At 34.1% G+C, this 27,526-nt stretch overlaps 1 protein-coding gene and 2 long non-coding RNA genes across 4 annotated transcripts; 1 reads left to right on the top strand and 2 right to left on the bottom strand.

Annotated features, from left to right (window-relative positions):
- Positions 1 to 729: 729 nt before the first annotated feature.
- LOC125649790 (uncharacterized) lies at positions 730 to 27,526 on the bottom strand. Of its 2 annotated transcripts, XR_007360806.2 has the most exons (11): positions 26,703 to 27,526; positions 17,680 to 19,394; positions 17,362 to 17,589; positions 17,103 to 17,228; positions 16,844 to 16,996; positions 16,631 to 16,760; positions 16,411 to 16,538; positions 16,240 to 16,317; positions 14,221 to 14,391; positions 13,417 to 13,517; positions 2,880 to 3,008 (listed from the first exon to the last, which is right to left on the bottom strand). XR_007360806.2 is itself a non-coding variant. In XM_048877565.2 (10 exons), exons 1-10 carry the CDS (start codon positions 27,160 to 27,162, stop codon positions 2,613 to 2,615), a joined length of 3,585 nt encoding a protein of 1,194 aa, XP_048733522.2. In that variant the 5' UTR covers positions 27,163 to 27,521; the 3' UTR covers positions 730 to 2,612. The 2 variants fall into 2 exon arrangements, 1 of the variants encoding a protein (XP_048733522.2); XM_048877565.2 differs by lacking the exon at positions 13,417 to 13,517 and having other exon boundaries at positions 730 to 3,008; positions 26,703 to 27,521.
- On the top strand, positions 9,243 to 10,916 carry LOC125672163 (uncharacterized). The gene is made up of 2 exons (XR_008802809.1): positions 9,243 to 9,644; positions 10,347 to 10,916. It is a non-coding gene; the product is annotated as an uncharacterized LOC125672163 (long non-coding RNA).
- LOC130054533 (uncharacterized) lies at positions 10,310 to 13,165 on the bottom strand. The gene is made up of 2 exons (XR_008802808.1): positions 12,798 to 13,165; positions 10,310 to 10,706 (listed from the first exon to the last, which is right to left on the bottom strand). It is a non-coding gene; the product is annotated as an uncharacterized LOC130054533 (long non-coding RNA).

The raw sequence follows: 27,526 nt of genomic DNA, 5'->3' as shown, positions 1-27,526 counted from the left end.
TTCATTGAATCGTTAATACTGCTTCAATATCCGTCATTTATATTTCCAGTGTCAAATTTGTAATATAACGGCCTGTGTTACACAATTATATCAAATCAAAATCACTTCCGATGAAAAGACAAAGAGTGTATATATATGCATTCGTCTGTCCATATATTGTAAGAGTAGAGTTTTCCCCTAGCCATTTGTCCCCCGAAAACAGGATAATAAAGCACTCCACCCCACCACCCGGAAATCTGGTGAACCACAGGGGCCTGTCACGAAATATTTGCATTCTTTTATATATGACCCTTCTCTATATATAAAATAATCTTCTTCGTGACAGGTCCCTGTGGGTGAACTAGCAGTATTACCCCCACGGAAATATGGCTAGAGCGTACCAAGATTTATTTTAGAATTTTTAAACGATTAATCATGCATGTGCTTTAACCATGATATTACAGCTTGGAGATAATGAATTTGTTTAAAATGTGACGTTGTTTTTTGGTTGGGGTTTTTTTTTTTTTTTTTTTTTTTTGGGCAAATGTATCAATGAACAAATAATATTCTAAAGTATTTCAAACTTTTAATTCAACTATATCTTACAAACAATAATACTGAATTGTATGTATGCTTTATTTCATGTCCAAGTTGAATATACTAGAGAGAATTTATAATAAAATACTGGACCTTTGAAAATTTTTGATATTAAAACATGTAATTAAAAAGCACAAAATGAATAATATTCTAAAGTATTTCAAACTTTTAATTCAACTATATCTTACAAACAATAATACTGAATTGTATGTATGCTTTATTTCATGTCCAAGTTGAATATACTAGAGAGAATTTATAATAAAATACTGGACCTTTGAAAATTTTTGATATTAAAACATGTAATTAAAAAGCACAAAATGAATAATATTCTAAAGTATTTCAAACTTTTAATTCAACTATATCTTACAAACAATAATACTGAATTGTATGTATGCTTTATTTCATGTCCAAGTTGAATATACTAGAGAGAATTTATAATAAAATACTGGACCTTTGAAAATTTTTGATATTAAAACATGTAATTAAAAAGCACAAAATGAATAATATTCTAAAGTATTTCAAACTTTTAATTCAACTATATCTTACAAACAATAATACTGAATCGTATGCATGCTTTATTTCATGTCCAAGTTGAATATACTAGAGAGAATTTATAATAAAATACTGGACCTTTGAAAATTTTTGATATTAAAACATGTAATTAAAAAGCACAAAATGAATAATATTCTAAAGTATTTCAAACTTTTAATTCAACTATATCTTACAAACAATAATACTGAGTTGTATGCATGCTTTATTTCATGTCCAAGTTGAATATACTAGAGAGAATTTATAATAAAATACAGGACCTCTGAAATTTTTGATATTAAAACATGCAATTAAAAAGCACAAAATGAATATTGCAAAAATTACATGTAAGTTTTGCATAGAGTATGGATTTCAATCATTGAAAATAAAAACAAAAAGGTATATCATATTGGTCATAACTTGAAGGATAGAGGCCAGAATTTAACTAAAGTCTAAACATATCTTTAATAAGATAGTTTGCCAATACAACCTACCATTGGGTCAAATGCTATCTGACTTGTTTCATACCGAATGTTTGGCCGTTCTTGGCACACTGATTTTGACTACGGATAACCCCGTTTACCTGATCAAGATATAGGGCTGACGGAGGGTGTGACCGGTCGACAGGGGATGTTTACTCCTCCTAGGCACCTGGTCCCACCTTTGGCATATCCAGGGGTCCGTGTTTCCCCAACTCTCAATTTTGTATTGTTTATAGGAATTATGAGATTGATCACTGTTCGTTATCTTCACCTTTCATAGAAAATACTGAGATGTGAAAAATACTTGTATTAAAGTACATGAGTCAAGAATTCAATGAAACAGCAATTAAAAAATAAGCAAAATGTACATTGCACTTTAAGGTAGCTTATTACACCAAAATTTTATTTAATGGCTCTTTAAAACACCTCTTGTGAAGTATGATTTGACGATCAAGAGTGATACAAGCTCTCAATTATTTTAGATGAATATTTTGTGATTTTTTCCCGGAATGATAAAAAAGGTGTTTTGTTTGCAAATAAGCGAGTCCAAATTTCGCTGTAATTTGGTGCATGATATGAATATCTAATAAAACATGCCTAAACGACTCAGATAGACGTTCTGATTTTTTAAATAAAAAAATATTTATGAAAATTGAAAAGGTTATTTGTTAATATTTTTTAAATCTACGGATAAAATCCTTAAATAAATGAGCTACCTTAAACAACAATTTAACGGAAAGGGTGGGGGGAGGTAAGATGAAAATAATGAGATTTGTAACTTCATTAGACAAATTACCGAACCAACGTGACAAAGTAAACAAGTTTCTCTGGAGCTGATGTAAGAATGGAGAGACTAGCGGAAATAAATACCGCGTGTAAAAATGTATGTTAACAGTAAATCGAGAATATAAGTTAAACACACTATCATATATATGAGATCATCAGAGTGCATGTAAATGAACTTTATTTTGGCACTTTTTAGCTTTGGGGATAATGGTTAAACTCCTAGCCTTGAAGTAACCCTCTTTATTTATCCCCTGGCTTAATTCCTGAGTGTAAACTTTGTTTGCAGCAGCAACACTTCCTGATCAGTGCCGTAATGGAGCCTGTGTTACCTTCAGGTCCCAGAATCAGCAGGAAGGAAGTGAAGGCAAACAAAGAGAATAACAAGGAAGTGCATACAGTCACTATGACAAATATCCCAAATTCGTAAATAAACTGAATTTGGGCACCCAACATAAATGCAGCAGCCCCGAACGTGGTGAAGGCGCCAGATATAACGGAAAGGCCCATCTTTTCCAGCATGTCACGTGTTTTATCCTGTCGTCTGACGTAATGCGACACGTTGTAGGCTTCTGCCAAATGAACAACGTAATCCACGGCTAATCCCACCACCATACACAGGTTAAGTGACTCCAGTACCTAAAACCAAACAGTAATATACTTCAAGCACCACAAACAAGCTTTTATACATGGTCCTATAAACCAAATAATACCAAAACACTGATACAAAGTCCAGGACTCTGGAAGCACCTACAAAATAAATAAATGTCATACAGTTCATCTACAAAACAAATGGCTATAAAAACAGATACAAAGTCCAGAACTCCAGCACTTACAAAATAAATAAATGTCCTACAGCTCATCTACAAAACAAAACGAATATAAAAAAGCTCGCCTAAAATCAAATAAATATCAAAAGGAGCCCAGCACTAAAAAAAAAAAAAAAAAAAAAAAAAAGGTTGATACAAATTTGGGGACCTTTGCAAATACAAAACAAATAAATATCAAAAGGAATCCGGCATCTATAAATAAATACAAAATAGGCTGACACAGAGTCAAGATCTCTAGCAACTACAAAACAAATACACATAAAAAACGCTTTGATACAAAGTCAAGGACACCGACAATTACAAAGCAAATAAGCTGATACAAAGTCAAGGATTGCAGCACCTATTAAAGAAATGAATATCAAATAAGCTGATACAAAATCGGGAACTCCAGTACCCATAAAACAAATAAAATCAAAAAGCTCACATTAAAAAAAACCAAAAAAAACAAGAGGCCCATGGGCCATAACACTCACCTGAGTCACCCATGGTCCTGCTATTCTTCTTCAGAAGATTTTTAATAGAGCTTTATCCTCTTTATTCCATGGCAAATTTTAACGTTATATTATGACCCCAACCTATCCCGACTGGGCTTAATAGGAAAATCATCAAAGATTAAATATATTCCAATGTAAATCTATGATTTCTTATTGGGACCCCAATCCTATTCTTCTAATCCAAGACCAGGATTTGTAGAAAATTCAATCTGCATTACCTGAGGTCTAATGCATAATAATGATGACGAATCATGGCCCTGCTGGTCTTGAGATTTTAAAAATAAAAATCAATATATGCACCCAGGGGTGCATGAGCCGAGTTGCATGGGATACATTGTAAAGTCAGGAATGATGTGGCATATTTATAATTGTGAAGAACTAATTTCAGTTTTAAAGTTTTCGAGTTACTGTCCAGAAAACATATTGGTCTGAAGTTTTCAATCTATTTTCGGTCACTGTGACCTTGCCCTTTGACCTTTTTCTCCAAAATCAATAGGGGCCTTGCTTTGCTGATATCCAACAATATATCTAAGTTTCATTTGATTCAAATTAAAAAATTTCGAGTTATCCTCCGGAAACCAAATTTTTGGGGAATTTTAAATCTATTTTTGGTCACTGTGACCTTGACCATTGACCTATTTTCTCCAAAATCAATAGGGGTCTTCCTTACCTAGTACATAACAATATCTTTAAGTATCATTTGATTTCGATTTAAACTTTCTGAGTTATCATCCGGAAACCAAATATTTCTGAAATTTTCATTTTATATTCGGTCACTGTGACCTTAACCTTTGACCCTTTTTTTAATCCAAAATCAATAGGGGTCTTTCTTACCTGGTACCCAACACTATATCAAAGTTTCATTTGATTCGGATTTAAACTTTCTGAGTTATCATCTGAAAACCAAATTTTTCTGAAATTTTCATTCTATATTCGGTCACTGACCTTGATCTTTGACCTATTTTCTCCAAATTCAATACAGGCCTTCCTTACCTGGTACCCAACAATATATCAAAGTTTCATTTGATTCGGATTTAAACTTTATGAGTTATCATCCGGAAACCAAATTTTTCTGAAATTTTCATTCTATTTTCGGTCACCTTGACCTTTGACCTATTTTCTCCAAAATCAATAGGGGTCTTCCTTACCTGGTACCCAACAATATATCAAAGTTTCATTTGATTAGATTGTAAACTTTTCGAGTTATCATCCGGAAACCAATTGTTGACGCCCAATCGCCCACCCGCCCGTCCGCCAAACCAAAAGCCGAGTTCAACTTCGTTGCAACTCGGATAAAAATAGTCCTCGTAAATTGCCATTTAAACATTTTACCCCCTATTGTGATCAAACCCTTCCGCCTGGGTCCATGATTTGAATAAACTGAAATTTGCATTACCTGAAAATATTTGCTTAGTGACATGACTAATTATGACCCTGCTGGTCTTTGGAAGATAAAAAAAAATCCACATAAATTCCAAAATTTGTTTCCCTATCGTGGTCCCACTCTACCCCTAGAGCCATGGTTTGAATAAATTTGAATATACCCTCCCTGAGGATGCTTGCATATTGAAAATAACTAATCTTAGTCCTGTCGTTCTTGAGAAGATGATTTTTAAAGATTATTCCTATATATTTCAGTGTAAGACTTTTATCCTCTATTGTAGCCCCATCCTACTCCTGGGGATCATGGTTTGAAAACTTCAGTCTGCACCATCTGTCAATGCTTGCATATCAATATGACAAATTACAACACTGTTGCTCTTGAGAAAAAAAAGATTTTTCAATGTTTCCCTATATGTTCCCATTAAAAACACTGAATTTACACAACCTGAGCAGGGGCGGATCCAGAAATTTTTCCCAGGGGGGGGGGGGGGGTTGGGTTGGGGTTCGAACCTTTTCACAAAATCGAACCCGTGATTTTATGTTCAACCCTTTATTTTCCAACTTTCGAAGGAATTGCTCTATATAACCACTGCACCACGCGGGCGATCTTTTTGTCGTGTATTGATGTTTTCTGGTAGGAAGTGTTATTTAGCTAAAGAGACTTGACTGAAATAATCTTCGTTTTCCTTGCCTGATAAATGATTGTACAATTTCCTTTTGGTCAATTTCTAATGAATGGTGAAGATGCATTAGTGCAAGCCCAGTCAAGATGTCCTCTTGCATAGTACTGTGCATGTAACTCTTGATGCGTCTTAATCCAGAAAAGGATCTTTCGGCCTCACATGTTGTGATAGGTAAAACATATCCAATGTGAAGAAGAATTTTCACGTTCGGTAAAACGTCCCCATCTACAAAGTTGAAAAGATTGAGCAGATTGCAGAGCTTGTATGAAGTTTCTTTGCTCATGTTAACACAATAACGTCTCCAATCTCTGAGTTCTTTCTCCAAGTCCTTTACAGAAAGACAAGACAGGTAGCTCCCCCAAAATATTAGTTTTGAGGCAAGTTTGGACAATTTCTCGTGTGAAATATTTGTCACATTGACAGGCAACAAAGAGCATATCGAATATGCCACCAGATCTTCTTTCTGAAACCTCGTATTTAATTCACTGAGGAAAAAGTCCAGAAATGGAATGGCCACGACATATCTATAATAATCTCTTGGATTACTTGTGGAGACATTTTCTCTGTGTTGCTGCTTGGAGCAAACCCCTGGAGTTTTAATCACTATATCAAGGTCGTCTGCAATTTGTTTTGCATCTTCAAAGCAAGATTCCAATTCGGTATCTACCGCTCTACGAATTTCTTTGATCCTATCCACGTGTTCCTCGTTTAACTTACTTGCAGTGAAAATGTCAATATCTCTTTTCTGAAGTTTGAGAGTCAAAGGCTTTATTATATCTAGGACATACCTTACAAACACAAATGTTATCAACACAGAGAAGGACGTCATCGAAGCCAAAAGCCCCTGTGCGGTCACTTTAGTTTGTCTATCCCAAGATCAGTCTTCACTGGTTTACAAGGTTTTGATTGAGAATGTGCTGCAGACATTTGATGACGAACTTGTACATAGTGTAGAACACATCAAAGCAGATATGACGCTCAACCCACATAGTCTTACAGAGTCCAACTAGTTTCTTTCTGGAAAAATCTACAGACACATCATTTTCTATAATAATCTCAAGAAACCCTTGTCGTTTAGGGGAACTGTCAAAGAAAATAAACACTGAATGAAGGACATCTATCATATTCCTCACAAGGGGTAATTTGCAGGATGAAGCGACGCTCAGATTCAATACATGACTCCGACAGTGTGTGTACAAAGCTAATTGGTTTAGAGACTTGATTCGTCCCTGACACCCCCGTTTTTCCGATGTCATTGCTGCTGCACCATCGTATGCTTGCCCTCGCATGTTCTCAATCGGAATTGCAAGCAAGCGGAGGATTTCAATAAGTTTATCAGCAACTGCTTCCCCAGTAGTTCTGCCTATATTTGCAAAGTCAAGAAATTCCTCCTTAATGATGACAGGGTCTTCTCTAGTATCTAGAAATCTGAGACACAAGACTAAAACTTCTTTGTTAGCGTACTTGTCAGTTACCTCTTCAGTTATGATGGAATAAAAAACCCTCCCTTGTAAACCCTTCAAAATTTTACCTATGATGTGATTTCCAATGAGTTGGATAACCTCATTCTGAATGGTTTTGCTGGTATATAAGGCATTCTTTTTTGCTTTTTGTAGATGAGACCAGAGCTGATCATCATGCTTTGCCAATAGCTGTAATATTGCCAGGGAATTACCTTTATTTGAGGAATCACTTGTGGTATCATCTCTGTGTCCTCGGAGAGGAATATTTTGTTTCCCACAAAGAATGATCGCATCTACTATTTTCTCAAGTAACTTTATGTTGTGCTGATACTGTGGCCGATTTTTGCTGATTGAGTTTATACGGAAGAAGATGTCACTTCGGATGTCATCTTGTTTGTGTGATAAACAGATTTGGCACTCTTGTGGTGTTCTGAATTTTGATGCTTTAAAAGGGCAGATGTTTTTCCAAGGGCTTTCTTATACGCAGTAAAAGGTTGCGTAACAAATGTATTTTGATGTTGGACATCTGACAGAGGGAACATGACACAAAACTTACACAGACCACCATTTAACAGTTTGCTGAAGGTCAACCATGAAAACTGATTCATCCAAGAAGATTGAAATGATAAAGTCTTTTTGAGTTCACACGTATTCGTTGTTTGAACACGACCTGTTTTTAACTTGGCGACATCGTCTGGCAAGGGTTGATTCTGAATATAACTTATCTTTTCAACTGAGGACATTGTGTTCAGCGTTATTGCACCTGTTACAATTTTACCAAGATCAGAAAAATCCGAATCGTCAAAAGATGTTTTATCTTTATCATGTTCTGTTGTCTTAATAAATTCATTGTCATCAGATTTAATATCCGTCTTTTCATTTTGTGAGTCCATGGTGATTTCCGGGGTATCATCTGAATCAATACAAAGTTTTGACTTTTATGGACAGGCTCCTTCATTTCATTGGATTCAGTAGGTAAACTGGGAAACAAACCACAAAATGATTTGGTGACCAATTGTTTGGGTTGCTATTTTCAGTGTATGACCACATGATGTAGATGGGGGAACCCTGATGTACCTTTTCATCTGAAAATGGCTTTATTTCTCGATGAAGAAAATGTCTGTTTACAGCAAATTTTGTATTGTTGGATAAATGCTATATATTGGATGATTCAGGGCATTTGCCGCTGCGAAGAAATGAATCAAAGAACAATATTCCCCTGATTTGATTGAATTTAGAGTTTCATTCTGAATCGACTTGAGAAAATTCCCCGGTACAAGTGATCTGTCCGATACTGACGTCTCCACAACATATTGTACACTTGTGGGATGAGAACACATCTTGCGCGTAAGTTGCCTGTGACGCATACTTTCTCGAATTTTTTACAAGTTCTAATCCAGTCATGACACGAAGTTCGATATGTCTCTCTTCATGACCAAAAATGGCTTTAGAGAGGGCCCTATAGAAGCAATTGCCATCCCCGTACACTTTCACAGGACAAATATCTACTGGGCCATCTTCTGGATAAAGCGCCTCGGCAATTTTGTCCAGATTACCATCTCTGGGCAATATATCGGACCTCATTACACTCAGATCATAGGTGTAGTCTTTCTTGCAACTTGCGTATCTTAAAGATACATTGAGCTGCATGGCTTGCCAGCCTTTTGCTGCTGCTTTCAGTAAAGAGGCATGTAAACGATCAAAATCCCTTTCACCCATGATATCTTTTGCATCTATTACTAAGCAAGTGTTAAAATTGGAAGTAAATGATAATCGGATTACTGTGAGAGAATTCTATTAATATTTACTTAGAATGATAAACGAATACTAGTCTGTCACATTGAGTCTGAAGCAGAGGTATACTAAAGCCGATGACTTTATGACGATGCAGTAGCATAATGACAAGATTATGACGTCAATCACTCGTAATAGGATATTAAACAAATCGTTCCTGTTTAGATTCGTTTAAAAACTCGAATAACATTTGTGATTTGATTCTAACCTCATAATGACTTTACAATAGCCGTGTTTCGAGTTCCTCCGGAACACCCGGGATTTTTCGTATTTAGCCACGCCGGTCACGTGATATGAGCAAAATGTTCCACAGGGGTACTTCCGGTTAATTTTGTTTACACTGGTAACAAAATTGTTTTTGACAAAATATAGATTTTGCGGCACAAACTGTCGCAAATCAGATAAAGGATAGCAAGGGATATATATTTACTTGGGAAGATGTCAAAGTTTGCCTTTTCCCAAACCCGGGAAAAGCGTTCACGCAGAGGAAACGGTGGCGTCATTTGTGTAGAAAACCACGAGCAGCCGAAATTGAGTGCGAATATTACATTCCGTGAAAGCTGAACCAACAAAGAAACATCATTGTTCTAGCCAGTTTCCTTATATTAACTTTTAGGAAAACCAAGAGGTTTGTACTGACTCTTAAAAATATAATATAGACTGTGCAAAATCTTGTAAATCTTAAGAATAGGTATACTTGTACCCTCATCTACATCTGAGCAGTGTATGTATTTTACAACGGTGTTCATGTGACATTAAATAGAGAATTTCAATTATGAACTTATGGTTCAGGCTCATAAAAATTACGAAGCAATTTCACAAGGGATGAGAGGGGGGGGGGTATATATATCTGCCAATTAAATAAAATATGAGAACACCAGATAATATATCCCTACGGATCTATACTAGGATTTGCATGATCATTTATTCAAGCTCCATACCGATGGTTCATTCACTGCAAAATTTTGAATTATATCAAAGAACATTGATCTTTTCTCCAACTTTTAATACCAATCAAGCACAGGCAATATGCATCGCTTGGGGTACTCTTTAATAGTAAATTCGAACACAAGTGATGCATATTGCCTGTGCAATCAAGGTACTTTGCATGTACATGTACATCAGATATGTACATTTCCACTCAAACCACTTATATACAAGAATGGAACCAGCTGAACATGAGCCAGGTTATATATTATGTATTTGCTCTCCTACCCCTTTGATTCAGTACTGTGTAAGGAAATATACTATTGAGTATATATATATTTTAAAAAGAATAACAAAGAACAACAATTTTCATTCATATTTCATTCAACATATATATACACAGGTTGATAACAATGGCTGATCTGCATATAATGACTGCTAGTTATTGGCTGGTATGCAGTGAAAGGGAGCTAAAAAGGAGTAAAAAGTTCATATCAGCCAGGTGAGAATTAATTTCTTCTTTTTTGTGTGTTATACATATGTAATTCTTTTCTTTTGCTGCTTCAAATCTTGTGTATTTGAAAATTTTCAGTCTAATATTTTGGCAATGTTATAGGTAGTGTGGCTTAAATAAACCACTGTTAAGGAATATCCAGTAATGGCATGACATCATGAGAGTTTGGCATACCGACATTCAGATGATTAATGATGAAACTGAAGACCTCAAGTGAAAGGCATGGAAAATGATCCTGTTCCCATATACCTGAAAAAGAGGAGGGATGCCACAATATTGATAATAGACTTTTGTCAATTTGAGAAGCAAAGATGTAAAAAAAAAAAAAAAAAAAAAAAAATAATGCTGAAATTATAATTCATGTATTTGTTAAAAATACTGTTCACTGTACATACATGTATATTTTTTAAAACTTATTTTTAAATACATGAAGTAATTCATATTAAAACTGTGAATGTATGAGTTTTCATGATTTTATTTATATTTAAGTCAATTCACCTTTTTCAAACTTTTGATGCATATGACGGATTTCCTCTGCATTGCTATATCTATCAGGCCCAGCACAATCTCTATATTTAGCTATATAGTTTTATAAAGCTATTTCAAACAGCTTCATTAAGCTAGTTTCGATTAAATTTCTTAAGTGCAATGACACATAACAATATACATGTACTTTGAACTAACCACAACACTATTTTAGGTATAGATCATATGTCATTTTAAGAATTTTCATGAAAAGAGAATTTCTTTTGTATTGATAACTGTCCACTACCTTGTGTGTGTCGAAGCTTTGATAAGTATATGATGACTTTACAATGTGGAATCTGTAACAACTTAATAATCCTAAACATTTGACAATTTTGAATCAAAATTCTTCCAAAGGTACATAGTTTAAGAAGCTTTTTTTGTTTACAGTGTGTTGTTTCAAGTACAAGGATGAAATATTTTCACTTAGAAATTCAATTTTTATGCTTTAAAAATATATTTGATAGAAGATTTGAAATAGTTATATCAAGCAATTTCAATTAGCTTTACAAAGCTATATAGCTTGATTAGCATATTTATATAGCTAAGTATACTAGAGATTGTGCTGGACCAGTCTATGAGCACATAATTGAAATTATGTTGCTGAAAGGAATAATATTACCTTAATCATGATCAGATATATATTTTGTTCAGTGATATAAATATGAGCAGTAATCACAAATACCTACTGGATTGTGAAAAGTCAATAAAATGACTACAACAATAAATAGTCATACTAAAAATTCTTCCAATTACATGAGTATATCATTAAAAGTCGAACTCCAAAGACTTAATCTGTAACACAAGTATTAGTTGATAAATAATTATTTTCAAATTAGACAGCATATTGACTATACCCAAGTAGATAATTTTATCCTCGCCCACATATGGCTATATCATTGCACTTAGAAACCCAGCCTAATTCAATCTAAACTAGCTTTAAATAATAAAGCCATTTCAAATACCTATAATATTATAGCTAATCTATTACTTTTCACTGTGTATTGTCATTATCTAAATTTTATATCAATAATTATCAGGTCCAGTCCAAAGACTATTTCTACCTATGTAGCTACTTATAGCTACCTAGGTATTTAAACCTACTCCAGGTAGCTATTTTTACCTACGTTTTCCTTTACTTGCATTTCGTGGCCAAACGCAGGAATGGCGCAACATGGTGTGTACCAAATTTCTTGATTCACTTATACTGACATTGAATACCACAAAAATATTGGACAAAAAATGATTACTTTCAAATTTGCATCAATAACTGCACCCACTTCCATTCTCTAGGAACTTAGGATCAAAGATACATGATAAGAAGTCTAGAATGTTTTACAAATCTTTATTAATTTTAAAGTTAACATTCATGCACTCTTACATTAAAAGTTTTTGAGTCGATTTTTCACGCAATTTCCTCTACATTTTCCACCCTCGTAAAGTATATAAATTTACACTCCGAATTTTGTCATGCACATGCACAACATGATACATAAAACGACTGACCTGTTTAAAAGATGTGTCTTAATTATTATTTATTTATATCTTTAAAAACATGTAAAAGTAGCTACTTTAAGTAGCTTTAAATACTTAGGTAGCTATTAATAGCTACGTAGGTAGAAATAGTCTTTGGAATGGACCTGGTTATATATGTTACATGTTTATGCCCATTTTGGCCCTGATTTGGTAACGTAAATTCTATTTCACATAGGCCCTAGACTGTACTGGACCCGAGTGGACCTAATGCCTGCTTTATGAAGCAGTGCACATTGTGTTTTGTATATATATAAAATGTCGTCATAATTTTCATTTTACCTGTTTGACAGGTTTCAGTGAGTCTAATACGTTCTTTTCCTTTACCCCTCCGGTTACTAGACAGCTGGGCCTTGTGTGAGTTACACGACATGCATCGTCTTCTTCTGTTCTTGACGAAGTCTTTCGTTGTATTTCGTAGATCAATAGTAGCTTATCAAACGCTCATAAACAAATATGTACCGCATACACCCCAAACTATTAAATGTGTATTTCAATTTCATGATGATCGACAAAATTAACCCTAGGCCTAATACACGAAGTGTCGACTGTTGGTAAACAGCGATAAACCGGAAGTAACCCTGTGGAACATTTTTGACGCGGCGTGACTAAACACAGAATAAACACTGTGTTCCGGAGTAACTCGAAACACGGCTATACTAAGAAAGTTAATTCAGAAATATTTATAATATAATAACAGTCAACTCATTTTTCTTATAAATCGTTATATTGTAATTTTTTTTATCTTTGCAAATTCCAGGGGGGGGGGGGGTCCGGACCCCCCCCCCCCCTCTAGATCCGCGCATGCTGATGATACTTGCATATTAAATTGAATAATCATGATCTTGTTGTTTTCGAGAAGGTTTTTAAATGTTTTCCTATATATTCGTGTAAAACTTACAATTTTGAATATCCACTCATTAAGGATTGATTGTATATTGTTTAACGTCCCTCTCGAGGATCTTTCACTCACATGGAAACGTCACCACTGCCGGTGAAGGGCTGGAAGATTTCAAATATATTTTGTGTTCTGATCCAGTGGTTCTTGAGTCGAAATTTTTTTAAAGATGGCACCATATTTTCACTATTTCTTAATTATCTCCTCTTTGAAAAGGATGTGGTCCTTTATTTGAATTATATTGAATCCATTTACCCAATAATGCATTCTGACAAGTTTGGTTGAAATTGACCCTATGGTTCTGAAGAAGTTGAAAATGTGTAAAGTTTCCAAGCAGACAGACTGATGCCGGACAACTGGTGATCAAAATTGCTCACTAGAACTGCATATTAATATGATTAAACATGGCGCTGCTGTTCTTGAGAAGGTTTTTTAAAAAATTATATATATATATATATAGAGAGAGAGAGAGAGAGAGAGAGAGAGAGAGAGAGAGAGAGAGAGAGAGAGAGAGAGGCGCTACTGTACGTGTACTTATTTTGGCGCGATTCAAATTTTGGCGGTGAAGCAGAGCGCTATTTCATAATTGCGCTAAGATATGAAAAATTCTATTCATTCATTCTCATACATGAAAAGTGAAAATAACGAACAGTGATCAATCTCGTAGAAGAAGCGCTAAATCATCAATACGTCAAATAGTGCATGAGCTCCGACAGAGCCAAATTTTGGATACGCTAAAATAAGTATTCATTCAGTAAATAAATATTTGGTCTACAACTGCAAGTGGTATTTATAATTGTACAGTACCCCCAGTTTCCAGCCTAGGAGATGTATAGATCCCACAACACATACAGTCACCAGCACTATAACGGTCCACGCTAGCAATCCAATGATGACGTTTAACGTGGTGAACACGAGGACGGGGAGTGCCACAGACAAACCGATGATTATCCCCATGATTGCCGATTCTGAAAGCACCTGAAGAGAAATTGACAAATGAAGTCAGCTCTAAAGTATCTTATTCCTGAAATTACAAAATTTTATAATTCATCTTTTTAGTTACATGCTTTACTGGTGTAATAACATGTTTTACTGGTATAATAACATGCTTTACTGGTATAATGACATGTTTTACTGGTATAATGGCATGCTTTACTGGTATAATGACATGCTTTACTGGTATAATGGTATGTTTTACTGGTATAATGACATGCTTTACTGGTATAATGACATGCTTTACTGGTATAATGGCATGTTTTACTGGTATAATGACATTCTTTACTGGTATAATAACATGTTTTACTGGTATAATGACATGCTTTACTGGTATAATGACATGCTTAACTGGTATAATGACATGCTTTACTGGTATAATGACATGCTTAACTGGTATAATGACATGCTTTACTGGTATAATGACATGCTCTACTGGTATAATGGCATGTTTTACTGGTATAATGACATTCTTTACTGGTATAATAACATGTTTTACTGGTATAATGACATGCTTTACTGGTATAATGACATGCTTAACTGGAAAAATGACATGCTTTACTGGTATAATGACATGCTTAACTGGTATAATGACATGCTTTACTGGTATAATGACATGCTTAACTGGTATAATGACATGCTTTACTGGTATAATGACATGCTCTACTGGTATAATGGCATGTTTTACTGGTATAATGACATGCTTTACTGGTATAATGACATGCTTTACTGGTATAATGACATGTTTTACTGGTATAATGGCATGTTTTACTGGTATAATGACATGCTTTACTGGTATAATGGTATAATGGCATGTTTTACTGGTATAATGACATGCTTTACTGGTATAATGGTATAATAACATGTTTTACTGATATAATGACATGCTTTACTGATATAATGACATGCTTTACTGGTATAATGGTATAATGGCATGTTTTACTGGTATAATGACATGCTTTACTGGTATAATGGTATAATGACATGCTTTACTGGTATAATGACATGCTTTACTGGTATAATGACATGCTTTACTGGTGTAATAACATGTTTCACTGGTATAATGACATGCTTTACTGATATAATGACATGTTTTACTGGTATAATGGTATGTTTTACTGGTATAATGGCATGCTTAACTGGTATGACATGCTTAACTGGTATAATGACATGCTTTACTGGTATAAAACATGCTTTACTGGTATAATAACATGTTTTACTGGTATAATGACATGCTTTACTGGTATAATGACATGCTTTACTGGTATAATGGTATGTTTTACTGGTATAATAACATGCTTTACTGGTATAATGGTATGTTTTACTGGTATAATGACATGCTTTACTGGTATAAGAACATGCTTTACTGGTATAATGACATGCTTTACTGGTATAAGAACATGCTTTACTGGTATAATAACATGTTTTACTGGTATAATGACATGCTTTACTGGTATAATGGCATGCTTTACTGGTATAATGACATGCTTTACTGGTATAATGGTATGCTTTACTGGTATAATGACATGCTTTACTGGTATAAGAACATGCTTTACTGGTATAACGGCATGCTTTACTGGTATAATGATATGCTTTACTGGTGTAATAACATGCTTTACTGATATAATGATATGATTTACTGGTTAATGACATGCTTTTAAGCAAAAATATCATTGGTATCTAGCAATCACCTGGATATCACATTACAAAAAAACTTATAGCAGAGATTCTAAGTGCAAGGAGTACATCTTCAGTCTCCGTGACCCGAAGGTATTCAGTATCTGTGACATTTCTTCTTTCAGTGAACTTTTTAATCAGTCTTTAATTAATTACCTCTTGAACACGTATCCAGTGCCATGTGTTCCTCGTGCACTGAAATCCATTTTTGAGAGATGCTGGCATTTTTTCTTTCTAAAAAAAATGTGTATGGTTTTTAAAAAGTTACAAACGCCCAACAAATTGAGGAAAATCAATATTTTTTGTAATAAGTAAAATCAAATATACCTCGTTGATAATTAGCTGTTCCCAAGCCTGATATATCCGCTTCCCCTCGCTGTACCCCAGCGTATACACACTAACTGTTAAATTGACTTGAATTCCAACGTATCTAAGTTTTGTCCCATAATATAGTCCTGGATTAAAACAACATATCTTATACAATGTGGTGTGTGTTTGAAGGTACTAAATAACCAAGACTAAGGTACTTGATTTAAAGACTCTATACCTAAGTGTGTATTCTGGGCAATTTTTGTTTCCCCCGCGACATATTCCTCGCCAATTAAGTGGTTGTACAGGGAATAGTCGTCGTGCATTAAGCCCGTATATCTGTTGGTTATCCAGTATCCCAGACCAATCTGTAAACAGATAACAGTCTAGTTAGTAGTTACAGACTCAATGTACACATTAACTACTAAATCATATCTTTCATGACTCCTACTTCCAGCCATCTGTTGAAGTTCTGCGGAAGAGAAACTGGATTGTAATAAATCTGATGGTTTGACGTCATGAACTTCGTCATGTTCGGTTGATCCAGAGGTACATCCACGCTCAGGTCTGATGGGTACCAAGTTCCAGCCTTTTCAACGTCCTTCTGTCAATGACAGAAGATTCACCATAAAATACATGCTAAACACTTCTGTTACACACTTCTGATAATATACCCTGAATGTTTTCATATACATGTATATTTTGAATACCTGAAGATATCGTTCCATGGCTGTCAAATAGCAACTGACTTCCGGTTTCTTTGTTACAGCATTTCTTCTTATTTTCAGCCGAGTTACTTCCGATTCCGTGATATTTTCCAATCGTCGACACAGACTCTATCAAAACAGATATATGCATATCTACATGCATTATAATCAATCAACGGTACATTATTATTTTAAAAGTCGTTATGAAAACCAGTAATAAATAGAAAGTGTTATTTTAGAAGCGCTCAATGCTTTTAGTTACATAGATAGCAGTTTGGGCCTCCGGTGACGAGGCATCAAACGTGTGGTCCCACACCATTGTTCCGCTGCAAATATCGGATTTCTTACGACTGCATGTACTGGTGTCTTTCTCCATCATTCCCCATGTCAAGAACACGCTGGTATACTCTCCCTCAAAGTTTCTTTGGAATGTGTAGTAATGGTGAGACGTTGCTTTGCCGTGATTGTGCGAGGAGCGAAATATCTGCACCTTGAATAAAGACGTCCGTTATTTTGTTAACTTTGCATGACAACTGACAACAGCAAAATACATTTCTTCTCGAGAAAGAACCTATTGTACCTGTTTACTGTCGGGCTCCAGTCTGGTGGCGCTGTATATGAAAAATGACGCAATTCCAACAAACAATATAGGTATAACAAATCGGACTAACCTAAGAGATATAAAGGAGAAGAATTGGTGACGGAGAAATCGAACAATTAACATCCGCTCTTCAAATTCTTTCCTAATCGTTTTTTTCTCACTGGATAATTGTTTTTCTTCAGATATTTTGTGCAATTCGGGTGCTTTTGAATCTGGTAATTGTTTAAAAGTTGCACCTTTAGTAATAGGCGGTAATTTCGGAAAGAGACGAGACGCATCTTCCTTTGCTTTCCGACGTGGGGAGCACAGAAAGGACACGGATGTAGATGATGTAGAAGATTTTGAACGATTCTCCAGCAAGTCTGTATTCTTCTCATCTAATTTACATTTCAAATTTTTAGGACAACAACTATTTCCAAACAGCCAAGAATAAAATCTAGTAGTTTTAGGTCTTATTTTCTCAGAATATAAAATAATGGCAGTTGGAAAATATACTAAGTCACATATATAGTTGACACCCACTAAGACACCCGAAAAGATGCCGAAGGACGCCACAGGAAGAAGAGGAGACATCCCACTGACTAAAAAAGCTGCCATTGTTGTCAGTGAAGTGACGAAGGTAGTCTTCGCGGCTCTGCCGTAACAATCAGTCAAGCGATGAGCTAGGGATGGATACTTGCCATCACCGCTGAGACGCCACGAATCGTAAAACACAAATACATCGTCTGCACCAATGCCCAGAATGATGAACATGGAAATTATATGAAAAAATCCAAAATATTCGTATTGAAATAGATATCGATAGACTAAATTTGCAAGTAAAAAACTTGTTAAAATACTAAATATTCCAAACGATGTTATAAAGAACGATTTAGTTTGAATCCACATTACAAGAAAAATGAACAGAAAACTTCCGACTGCGAATAGCATGTCGTCGAAAGCCTGTTGTGTGACGTCATTATCAAATATCATTTTACTTGTGTAGTATAAATGCATTCTGTCCCCCAGTATATTGTCACGGATGTGAATGATGTTCGGTTTCATGTCATTGATTAAGAATGTATTAATCCGGTTGTTACTGTTTCCTCCAATCAGTGGATACCCCATCATCAGAAATATTCTAGTAACAGTGGGGACGCTCTTGGAGTGACAAGGGTCATAGCCTTTGGGGAATATTAACTCAACATATTCCTTTGTTTCTATAAAACGAGTTGCGTTACATAGTACTTCTTTTGGTTTATCAAAATCTGAATTGTTGAAATTTGAATTCACATTTTTGTATGTACCATCAAAAAGGCGAATAACTGACCAAGGTTTTACACACTGATAAAACTCATCTCTTTGACAGTAGGTGGATCTATAATCTTTGAAATTGTACATCAAATTTTCTATTTGTTGAAGTATGAGGAGGTTACTTTTGCTGAATATATCCCCATTGTCGACTTCCAAAATGACTTCTACAATGTCCTTGACCTGACCTGCCACCCAAGTAGGATAATACAATCCATACACAGGCCGGGTTATTCTCATAGCGAACGCGTCACGACTTCGCCAAGCCAGATCCTGTTTCCTGGTGCTGTCATCATAGAGTATCAATGGTAGTTTCTTAAAATCCGTAGGAAACACATTGTGGCCAGTCACAACCAGGGACACAGTGGTCACTATGGCGATTACATGTATTGTCGAGGACAGCACTAAAACGACACAAGAATATGTTTATTGAAACAAGAATATGTTTATTGAAACAAGAATGTTTATTGAAACAAGAATATGTTTATTGAAACAAGAATATGCTTATTGAAACAAGAATATGTTTATTGAAACAAGAATATGTTTATTGAAACAATGATATGTTTATTGAAACAAGAATATGTTTATTCAAACAAGAATATGTTTATTGAAACAAGAATATGTTTATTGAAACAAGAATGTTTATTGAAACAAGAATGTTTATTGAAACAAGAATATGTTTATTCAAACAAGAATATGTTTATTGAAACAATGATATGTTTATTGAAACAAGAATATGTTTATTGAGGAGTTCCGGTCACGTGATGGCAGTAGGCTGACGTACTTTTGAGCGCTCCGCTAAAAATTCGATTTTGTTTCTCAAAAACTTTATAAAAGCTTCAAAAGACGCCTAATCAAATAAAAGACCGATTTGTGCATGTTTCTGTGGAATTTCTGTGGTATTCTTTGCGGTTTTGACTTTGTATTCCTTGAAGTTTAAAAATCATCGTGAGCAGAGATCTACTCACTGGAATATCGGAGAACATGGATGGGAAAGAGAAAACAGAGAAAAAGAATGAGAAACAAGTAGATCGCAGCGGAAAATCTCTGGAGAAAAGGTTGGTACAGAGTCAACTGAAGATAGATTCGGTACCATCATCTATAAGAACTTTAAGAAGTACGAATGTCTCGGACAAAAGGCTACAACAACGGACTAGTAGTTCCGACGCAGAACCCACGACACCCATGTCTCCAGGTGCCGACATATCGGGTGAGTTAAAAAGAATTCATGAAAGCCTAACAGAGATCAGGGAATCTATGGTAAAGAAAGACGATATCAAAAGCATAGTTGCAGTGATTATGTCAGAAATGAAGGGAGAAATAAAAAATGAAATCATCTCGAATGTTAAAGAGACACTAACAAAAGAAGTCATTGAAAGCGTGAAAGCTCAGGTGAAAGACGAATTTGAAAGCAGAGTCGACCAAAAAGTAAAAACGTTTGTGTCGAAAACTAAAGAAATTGAAGATGGGGTGAATATGGACTTAATAAACATAAGAGAGAAGTTTCAAGAACACCTTAAAGAATTGAGATCATTACAGAGCACGATGAAAAGATATCGATCCCTGACGGAATCAGCGTTGACCCTCGCTAATCACAACCAGCAGTACTCTCAGAAAAACAATATAAAATTTCTAGGATGGAAGGAGAAACCACAAGAAAACCTTCGAGAAGAACTGTGTGTCATAATGAAGGAAGCAGCGAAAGTGACCATCGACCCCGCTGATATTTTAGCCATTCACAGAATTCAAGGGGCGAAAGGAAAAATCAGACCAGTAATTGCAAAATTCAAAAAATCAGAATCTAAAACTACAGTTATTCGAAACAGGTCTAAGGAAGAAGTCAAAAAACGATTCAAGATGTTCGATCATATAACACAGATGAACTCTCAATTACTAAGAGATCTCAACAACGACGAGAAAATCCAGCGTGCCTGGTACTACAACGGAAAAATTTTCGGGTTGGACCAGAAAGGTGTTCGACACAAGTTCGATATTATGGACACAGCCTGTTACCCCGTAGAAAGCTAAACAAACTTTAAATTTACATGCGGGAGCAACAAATTTGGATCGGGTTTGAAATACCATTATCTGATGAGCGACAGGGCCGGGATCGGGATCATCGAACCGATACAAATTGTTTACATGTGTTTGTGTTATTATGTGAGTGTTAGTGTGTGTGAATGAGTAAACGATGGACGGGTAAGTTACTTGCTGAAAATGTCTAGATGTTTAGTTGTTTTACTTATTTTTCTGCGATGTCGTTGTCTGAAAATATTTTAATAGCCACAGTGAACTGTCAGGGGCTGGCAACTCCATCTAAACGTAAAGATGTTATTAATTACTTGAAACAAAAGCGTTTTTCTATTATATGTCTACAAGATACTCATTTTATTTCTGAATGTGAACCATATATTGAATCACAGTGGGGATACAAATGTATTTTTAATTCTTATATGTCAAACTCAAGGGGTGTGTGCATCTTGTTCAATAATAATTTTGAGTTTAAAATTCATGGTGTAAAAAGGGATTGTGAAGGTAATTTACTTGCACTTGATATGACAATTGAAGAAAACAAAGTAACTCTTATTAATATATACGGGCCTAATACTGATAACCCTCAATTTTACGAAAATGTACGAAATATTTTCTTGGAATATGACAATGAATATTTTATTCTATGTGGTGACTTTAACCTCACATTAAACCCTTCACTGGATACTTATAACTATTGTGGAATCAATAATCCCAAAGCACGTGCTAAAGTTCTAGAAATCATGGACGATTTACAACTTTTAGATTACTACAGAGTGCTAAATCCAGATAAAAAAGCTTATACATGGCGGAAAAAAATCCCTTAAAACAAAGTCGCCTTGACTACTTTCTTGTATCTGATAGTTTGTCAAATTTGGTTGAAAACTGTACCATAAAGCCAGGATATCGATCTGATCATTCCGTTGTTATTCTTGAATTAAAATTTAATCCCTTTACAAGAGGGCGTGGCCTTTGGAAATTTAATAACAATTTATTAACAGACAAAAAATATGTTATGAAGGTCAAAGAAACTATTCAATCTGTTACTAGCCAATATTTGGATAACATAGATAATATAAATTTTCAGTGCAAAAACGATATTGATGAAAGTTTATTTCTGGAGGTTTTAATGATGGAAATTAGGGGAATTACTATATCATACTCAGCATTTAAGAAAAGAGAAAAAGACATCAAAGAAAAGAAACTTTTAGACGAAATTGAAATTTTAGAGTCTAACTCTCCTATTGATTTTGATATTCTAGATGAGAAGAGAGCAGCTCTTGAAAACATTAGAAAAGAAAAGCTACAAGGTCACATGATAAGGTCTCGTGCACGTTGGATAGAGGAAGGGGAAAAACCTTCAAAATACTTTTGTAATTTAGAATCCCGAAATTATTTAAATAAAACTATCAAAAAAATTCAGTTGGATACTGGTACAATTTACAATCAGTCAGATATATTAGAAGGTGTCAAGAAATATTATGAAGCCTTATATACTAATAATGATTTTAACTTAATTAATGTCGACCTGGAAAGCATCATCTCAGATTACAATTCTCCCAAGTTAGATACACATGCAACCAAAAAACTGGAGGATGATATTGAAGAAGCAGAGGTTCTTAAAGTATTAAAAAATATGAAAAACAACAAATCCCCGGGTAGCGATGGTTATACAACTGAATTCTTTAAATTTTTTTGGAATGACATTAAATATTATGTTGTTAGAGCTATTAATTGTATATATCATAAGAGGGAACTTCCTATTTCGCAAAGACTAGGAATCATTTCATGCTTACCTAAAGGGGACAAACCAAGACAGTTTTTAAAAAACTGGCGACCAATTACACTTTTAAATGTATTATACAAAATTATATCTGGTTGTCTCAGCTTTAGAATTAAACAAGTTTTGGATTATATAATATCCGATACACAGTCTGGTTTTTTAAAAGGTAGATATATAGGGGAGAATACTCGATTTATATATGATATTATGTCATACACTGAAAGAAATAATATCCCAGGCCTTCTAGTTCTCATTGATTTCGAAAAGGCCTTCGACTCAATGTCATGGTCATTCATATATAAAGTTTTAAAGTATTTTGGTTTTGGGGAAAACTTTATTCAATGGATAAAAATCTTAAACACAAATTTCAGAGCCTCAGTTTTACAGAGTGGCTTCTTATCTGAACAGTTTGATATACAAAGGGGATGTAGGCAGGGTGATCCCATTGCACCTTATTTATTCATCCTATGTGCAGAAATTCTTGCAATATTAATTAAACAAAACAAAAGTATAAAAGGCATATGTATAGAAAACACAGAACACAAAATATCGCAATATGCAGATGATTCTTCACTAGCCCTTGACGGATCACCTGAATCGCTTTTTGCAGCTCTAGATACGATAGAATTTTTTTCCAGTTTTTCTGGTCTAAGGATTAATTCTTCTAAAACAAAAATTGTTTGGATTGGTTCAAAGAAATTTTCAGATCAAGTTTTTCACCATACAAGATGGAAATTAGATTGGGGATCAACAACTTTTAATTTATTGGGTATTAATTTTTCAGTTGACCTTACAGAAATTGAAGATATAAATTTCGGAATTCAAATACCAAAAATCGTTGCTCTTACTGAACAGTGGAAAAGAAGGATTCTTACTCCCATTGGGCGGGCTACTGTCATTAAAACCTTGCTTATTCCAAAATTGAATCATTTGTTTATATCACTTCCTACTCCAAAGAAAGAAACAATCTCTTATTTATACAAAATTATTTTTGAATTCCTATGGAAATCTAGTGTAGATAAAGTTAAGAGGTCTGTGATAACACAAGACTATCTATCGGGTGGTATCAAGATGGTTGATATAAGCAATTTTATTACATCATTGAAATGCTCTTGGATTAAAAGGCTTACTAGGTCCAACTGTCAGAAACCATGGATGAATATTTTTTTTGCCATGTATGGAAATGATATTTTAAAGAAATTATATGACTTTGGAGATAGTTTTATTGTGGAACAATTATGTGTTAAAAGCAATGTTTTTTGGAAGGATGTTTTTAATGCTTGGTTTTTTTATTTGAAGACTAGTCAAAATCTTCCAAATATTAAAAATAATTTTCATAATATTCCAGTGTGGTACAATTCTAATATTAGAATTGCGGGAAAACCTGTGTTTTATGAGAAATGGTATGAAAAGGGGATTAAAGCTGTTCAAGATTTTTTTGATACTGATTGTAACTTCCATACCATAGAAAAATTTCAGTGTTTATACAATCTTCAAGAAGTATGTGTAATGAAATACAATAGCATTATTACTGCAATTTCAAAATATTTAAAACGTCTGTCAATTGATAGACACTCAACCAAACAAAATGTTAATCCATGTATGCCTATATTTTTTGAACCAGTTTTATTACATGAAAGATGTTCTAATATTATTTACAATATTTTAAATGCAAAAGAAGATATCCCAACTTCTATGGGCAAGTGGAAAACTGAACTATCTTCATATGGAGTAGATGATATTTCAGTGCAAGATCTGTTTAAAATTTGTTTCAAAACATCTAGTGATTCTTCTGTTCAGTGACTACAGTTTAGAATTTTACATAGAATTCTTCCTGTTGGTTATTATTTGAAAAACATTAGTGTTAAAACAGATGATCTCTGTAGATTTTGTACAAGTAATATTGAAACAATAACACATATTTTTACTTCGTGTAATAAGACCCAAACATTGTGGAGTGAGTTAAGTCTTCATATATATAGAAAAATTTCAGAAAGAATTGGTTTTAATGTGTCAAATATAATATTTGGTGAAATTCCACTGTCTTTAAATAATAAAGCCATAAACTTTATAATTTTATATGCTAAACAATACATATTTATCTGTTTAATGCAGAATAAAGAACCAAATCTTGTTAGATTACTATGTCACTTAAAGTTTAAATATCATGTAGAGAAATATGCTGCAATTCAAGTATTTAAAATACATAACTTTGATAAAATATGGATGAAGTGGGAAAATATTTTTGCAATTGATTAATTATTACTACATGTACTTGTCATTATTTTTAGTACATGTATTATTGTTATTATTATTACTTTCACTATTGTACAGCAAGTAACCTAAACCACAGGGAGATGTATGCATGTATGAAAGGTATGTTTGTGTACGTGTTTGATGTATTGTATGAAACCAAAAAAATAAATAAATTATAATTAAAAAAAAAAAATATGTTTATTGAATTACCCTTAGTCAATAAGATGATCAATTATTTAAGTATCAAATGACTATAATTTGCCTGCACAATATTTTGTGTTAATATATATATATATATATATATATATATATATATATATATATATATAAATGGCTATTCGCCTTAATATTTGTACGATTTGATAGAACCCTATCATCCACCAACTTATATAAATTACAAACTTCTAACTGGTTTACAGTTTAGAATTCCTCATTTTAGAACATCATCATATATGGAAAGCTTCTTTCCTTCCACTGTCAAACAATTGAACAACTTGCCAGACTATATTAAAAATGCTCCTGGAATTTCTTCTTTCAAGACTCTCCTAAAGTATTATCTTTGTAAAAAAAGATAATGAACTTTTTTTTTTTCATTTTGGAGAATGTCAGTATAATATATTATATTGTCAAATAAGAAACAATGCTAGCCATCTTAATTTAGATCTGTATAATCAATGTTAATCAGATACTCCTATGTGTGAAAATTGTACTGATTTTATTGAAGATGCATATCATAACTTTTTTTATCTGTTCTAAATGTACAACTTCTAGAAATACACTTTTTGATGTTATACAAAATATTACTAGTAGTGATAATAGTCAACCTAAACTTGAATTATTGTTATATGGTAGTCCCAATTATGGACTTATATCAATATTCAAATATTTGAAGCAGTACATGCTTACATTGCAGCAACAAAACGTTTTGCTTGAAATCCTACATGTAAAATAAATCTCTCTCTCTGTGTGTGTGTGTGTGTTCTCAACTTATTCTTTCATATACTTTTTCTATACCCTGACTTGTTTACATATACATGTACTGTATATGACCTTGAAGTTGGGAGAGAGTTTTTTAAAAAAAAAAAATTATGCCTGCTGCCCAATCCCTTTCACTATTTTTGAATAAAATTATCTATCTATCTTCACGTCATAATGAACTAAACTAAAGCGCTTGCTTTTGCATTACATTTGATTCATCGTGCATATATGTGTAACCAAGCAATTCATTATACTTCTGATGAAGAAAGGTTCAATCGGCATTATGATCTTTTTATCATACTACCTGTGTGTGGATTTATTCTGCTTAATACTGAATTACACCTTATACCAAGATATATATATATATATATATATATAGAGAGAGAGAGAGAGAGAGAGAGAGAGAGAGAGAGAAATGTTGAATTTTGATGGTACCATATTTCGATCGATAAATCGGCAAAACATTCGGTCGATTTTCAGGACAAAAATGTTCATTATTGGGATTAAGAAGAGCTGACAATGCTAAGCTTTAAATATTTACATTGCGTTTGGTTCCAACCTTTGAACTCACCGGGATTCTTTTTATTGAAATGACATGCCTGACAAAAATTAAATGGCTACATATATTTCATAACAAAGCGATAATGGACTAAGGCTTACTTACAGAATGCTATTATGGGAAATTTCACAATAAATCTGCAGTAAAAGAACGGTGTAGATTCCCTTTTGCTTGGCTTTGACAAATCCGGGTCCCCTAGTGAATCCCTGTCCCTCGAACGAGATACATCTCTCTTGTTTTCGTCGTTATTTGCCGAACTATTTCCTCCCGATTCCGGGTATTCTGTTTTTGAAAGATCATCCTTTGCTATTCCAACTTTGGAAGACAGTTGTTTTAGATAGCTCTTTTTCCTCCTTTTCTTTGACACAGTTTGGAGGGGTTCTAGGCGCCGAGGGACTGTGATCCCCTGCTCTACACGCTCTAACGCCCGACTCTGTGAGTCGATCTTGTCGAGAATGACATTGTCATTTAGGTCGTTTTGACCATTTTCACGTTTTGATAATTTGGTTTCTTTCTCTATGACTTCCGTTGAATATTTTGATTTTTCCTCACTTTGATTTTCCATGGGCGAAGTCTTCTATTTATAAGCTTGTCATGCTATCATTTCACCGGATATTGAAGTCTCTATAAGCTTGTCATGCTATCATTTCACCGGATTGAAGTCCTCTATAAGCTTCTCATACTATCATTTCACCGGATATTAAAGTGTTCTTTCTATAAGCTTGTCACGATATCATTCTAATAATAAGTGTTCTCCTTGTTCACATGGTGCGTTATAATCTGCGTGGTTCTCTAATTAGTTCGTGTATCGCGTTTAAACTTGCAAGATCTTTAAAATCGCTCCAGTAATCATTAAACACTTTTCACTTCGGTTGATGCCAATACTACGTTTGACTGGCAACCTGTTCATTTGTAGTGTGTTATATTAT

Source organism: Ostrea edulis, chromosome 5 (assembly GCF_947568905.1).
Source record: "Ostrea edulis chromosome 5, xbOstEdul1.1, whole genome shotgun sequence".
Lineage (NCBI taxonomy): Eukaryota > Metazoa > Mollusca > Bivalvia > Ostreida > Ostreidae > Ostrea > Ostrea edulis.
This window is presented reverse-complemented; position numbering and strand designations above follow the sequence as displayed.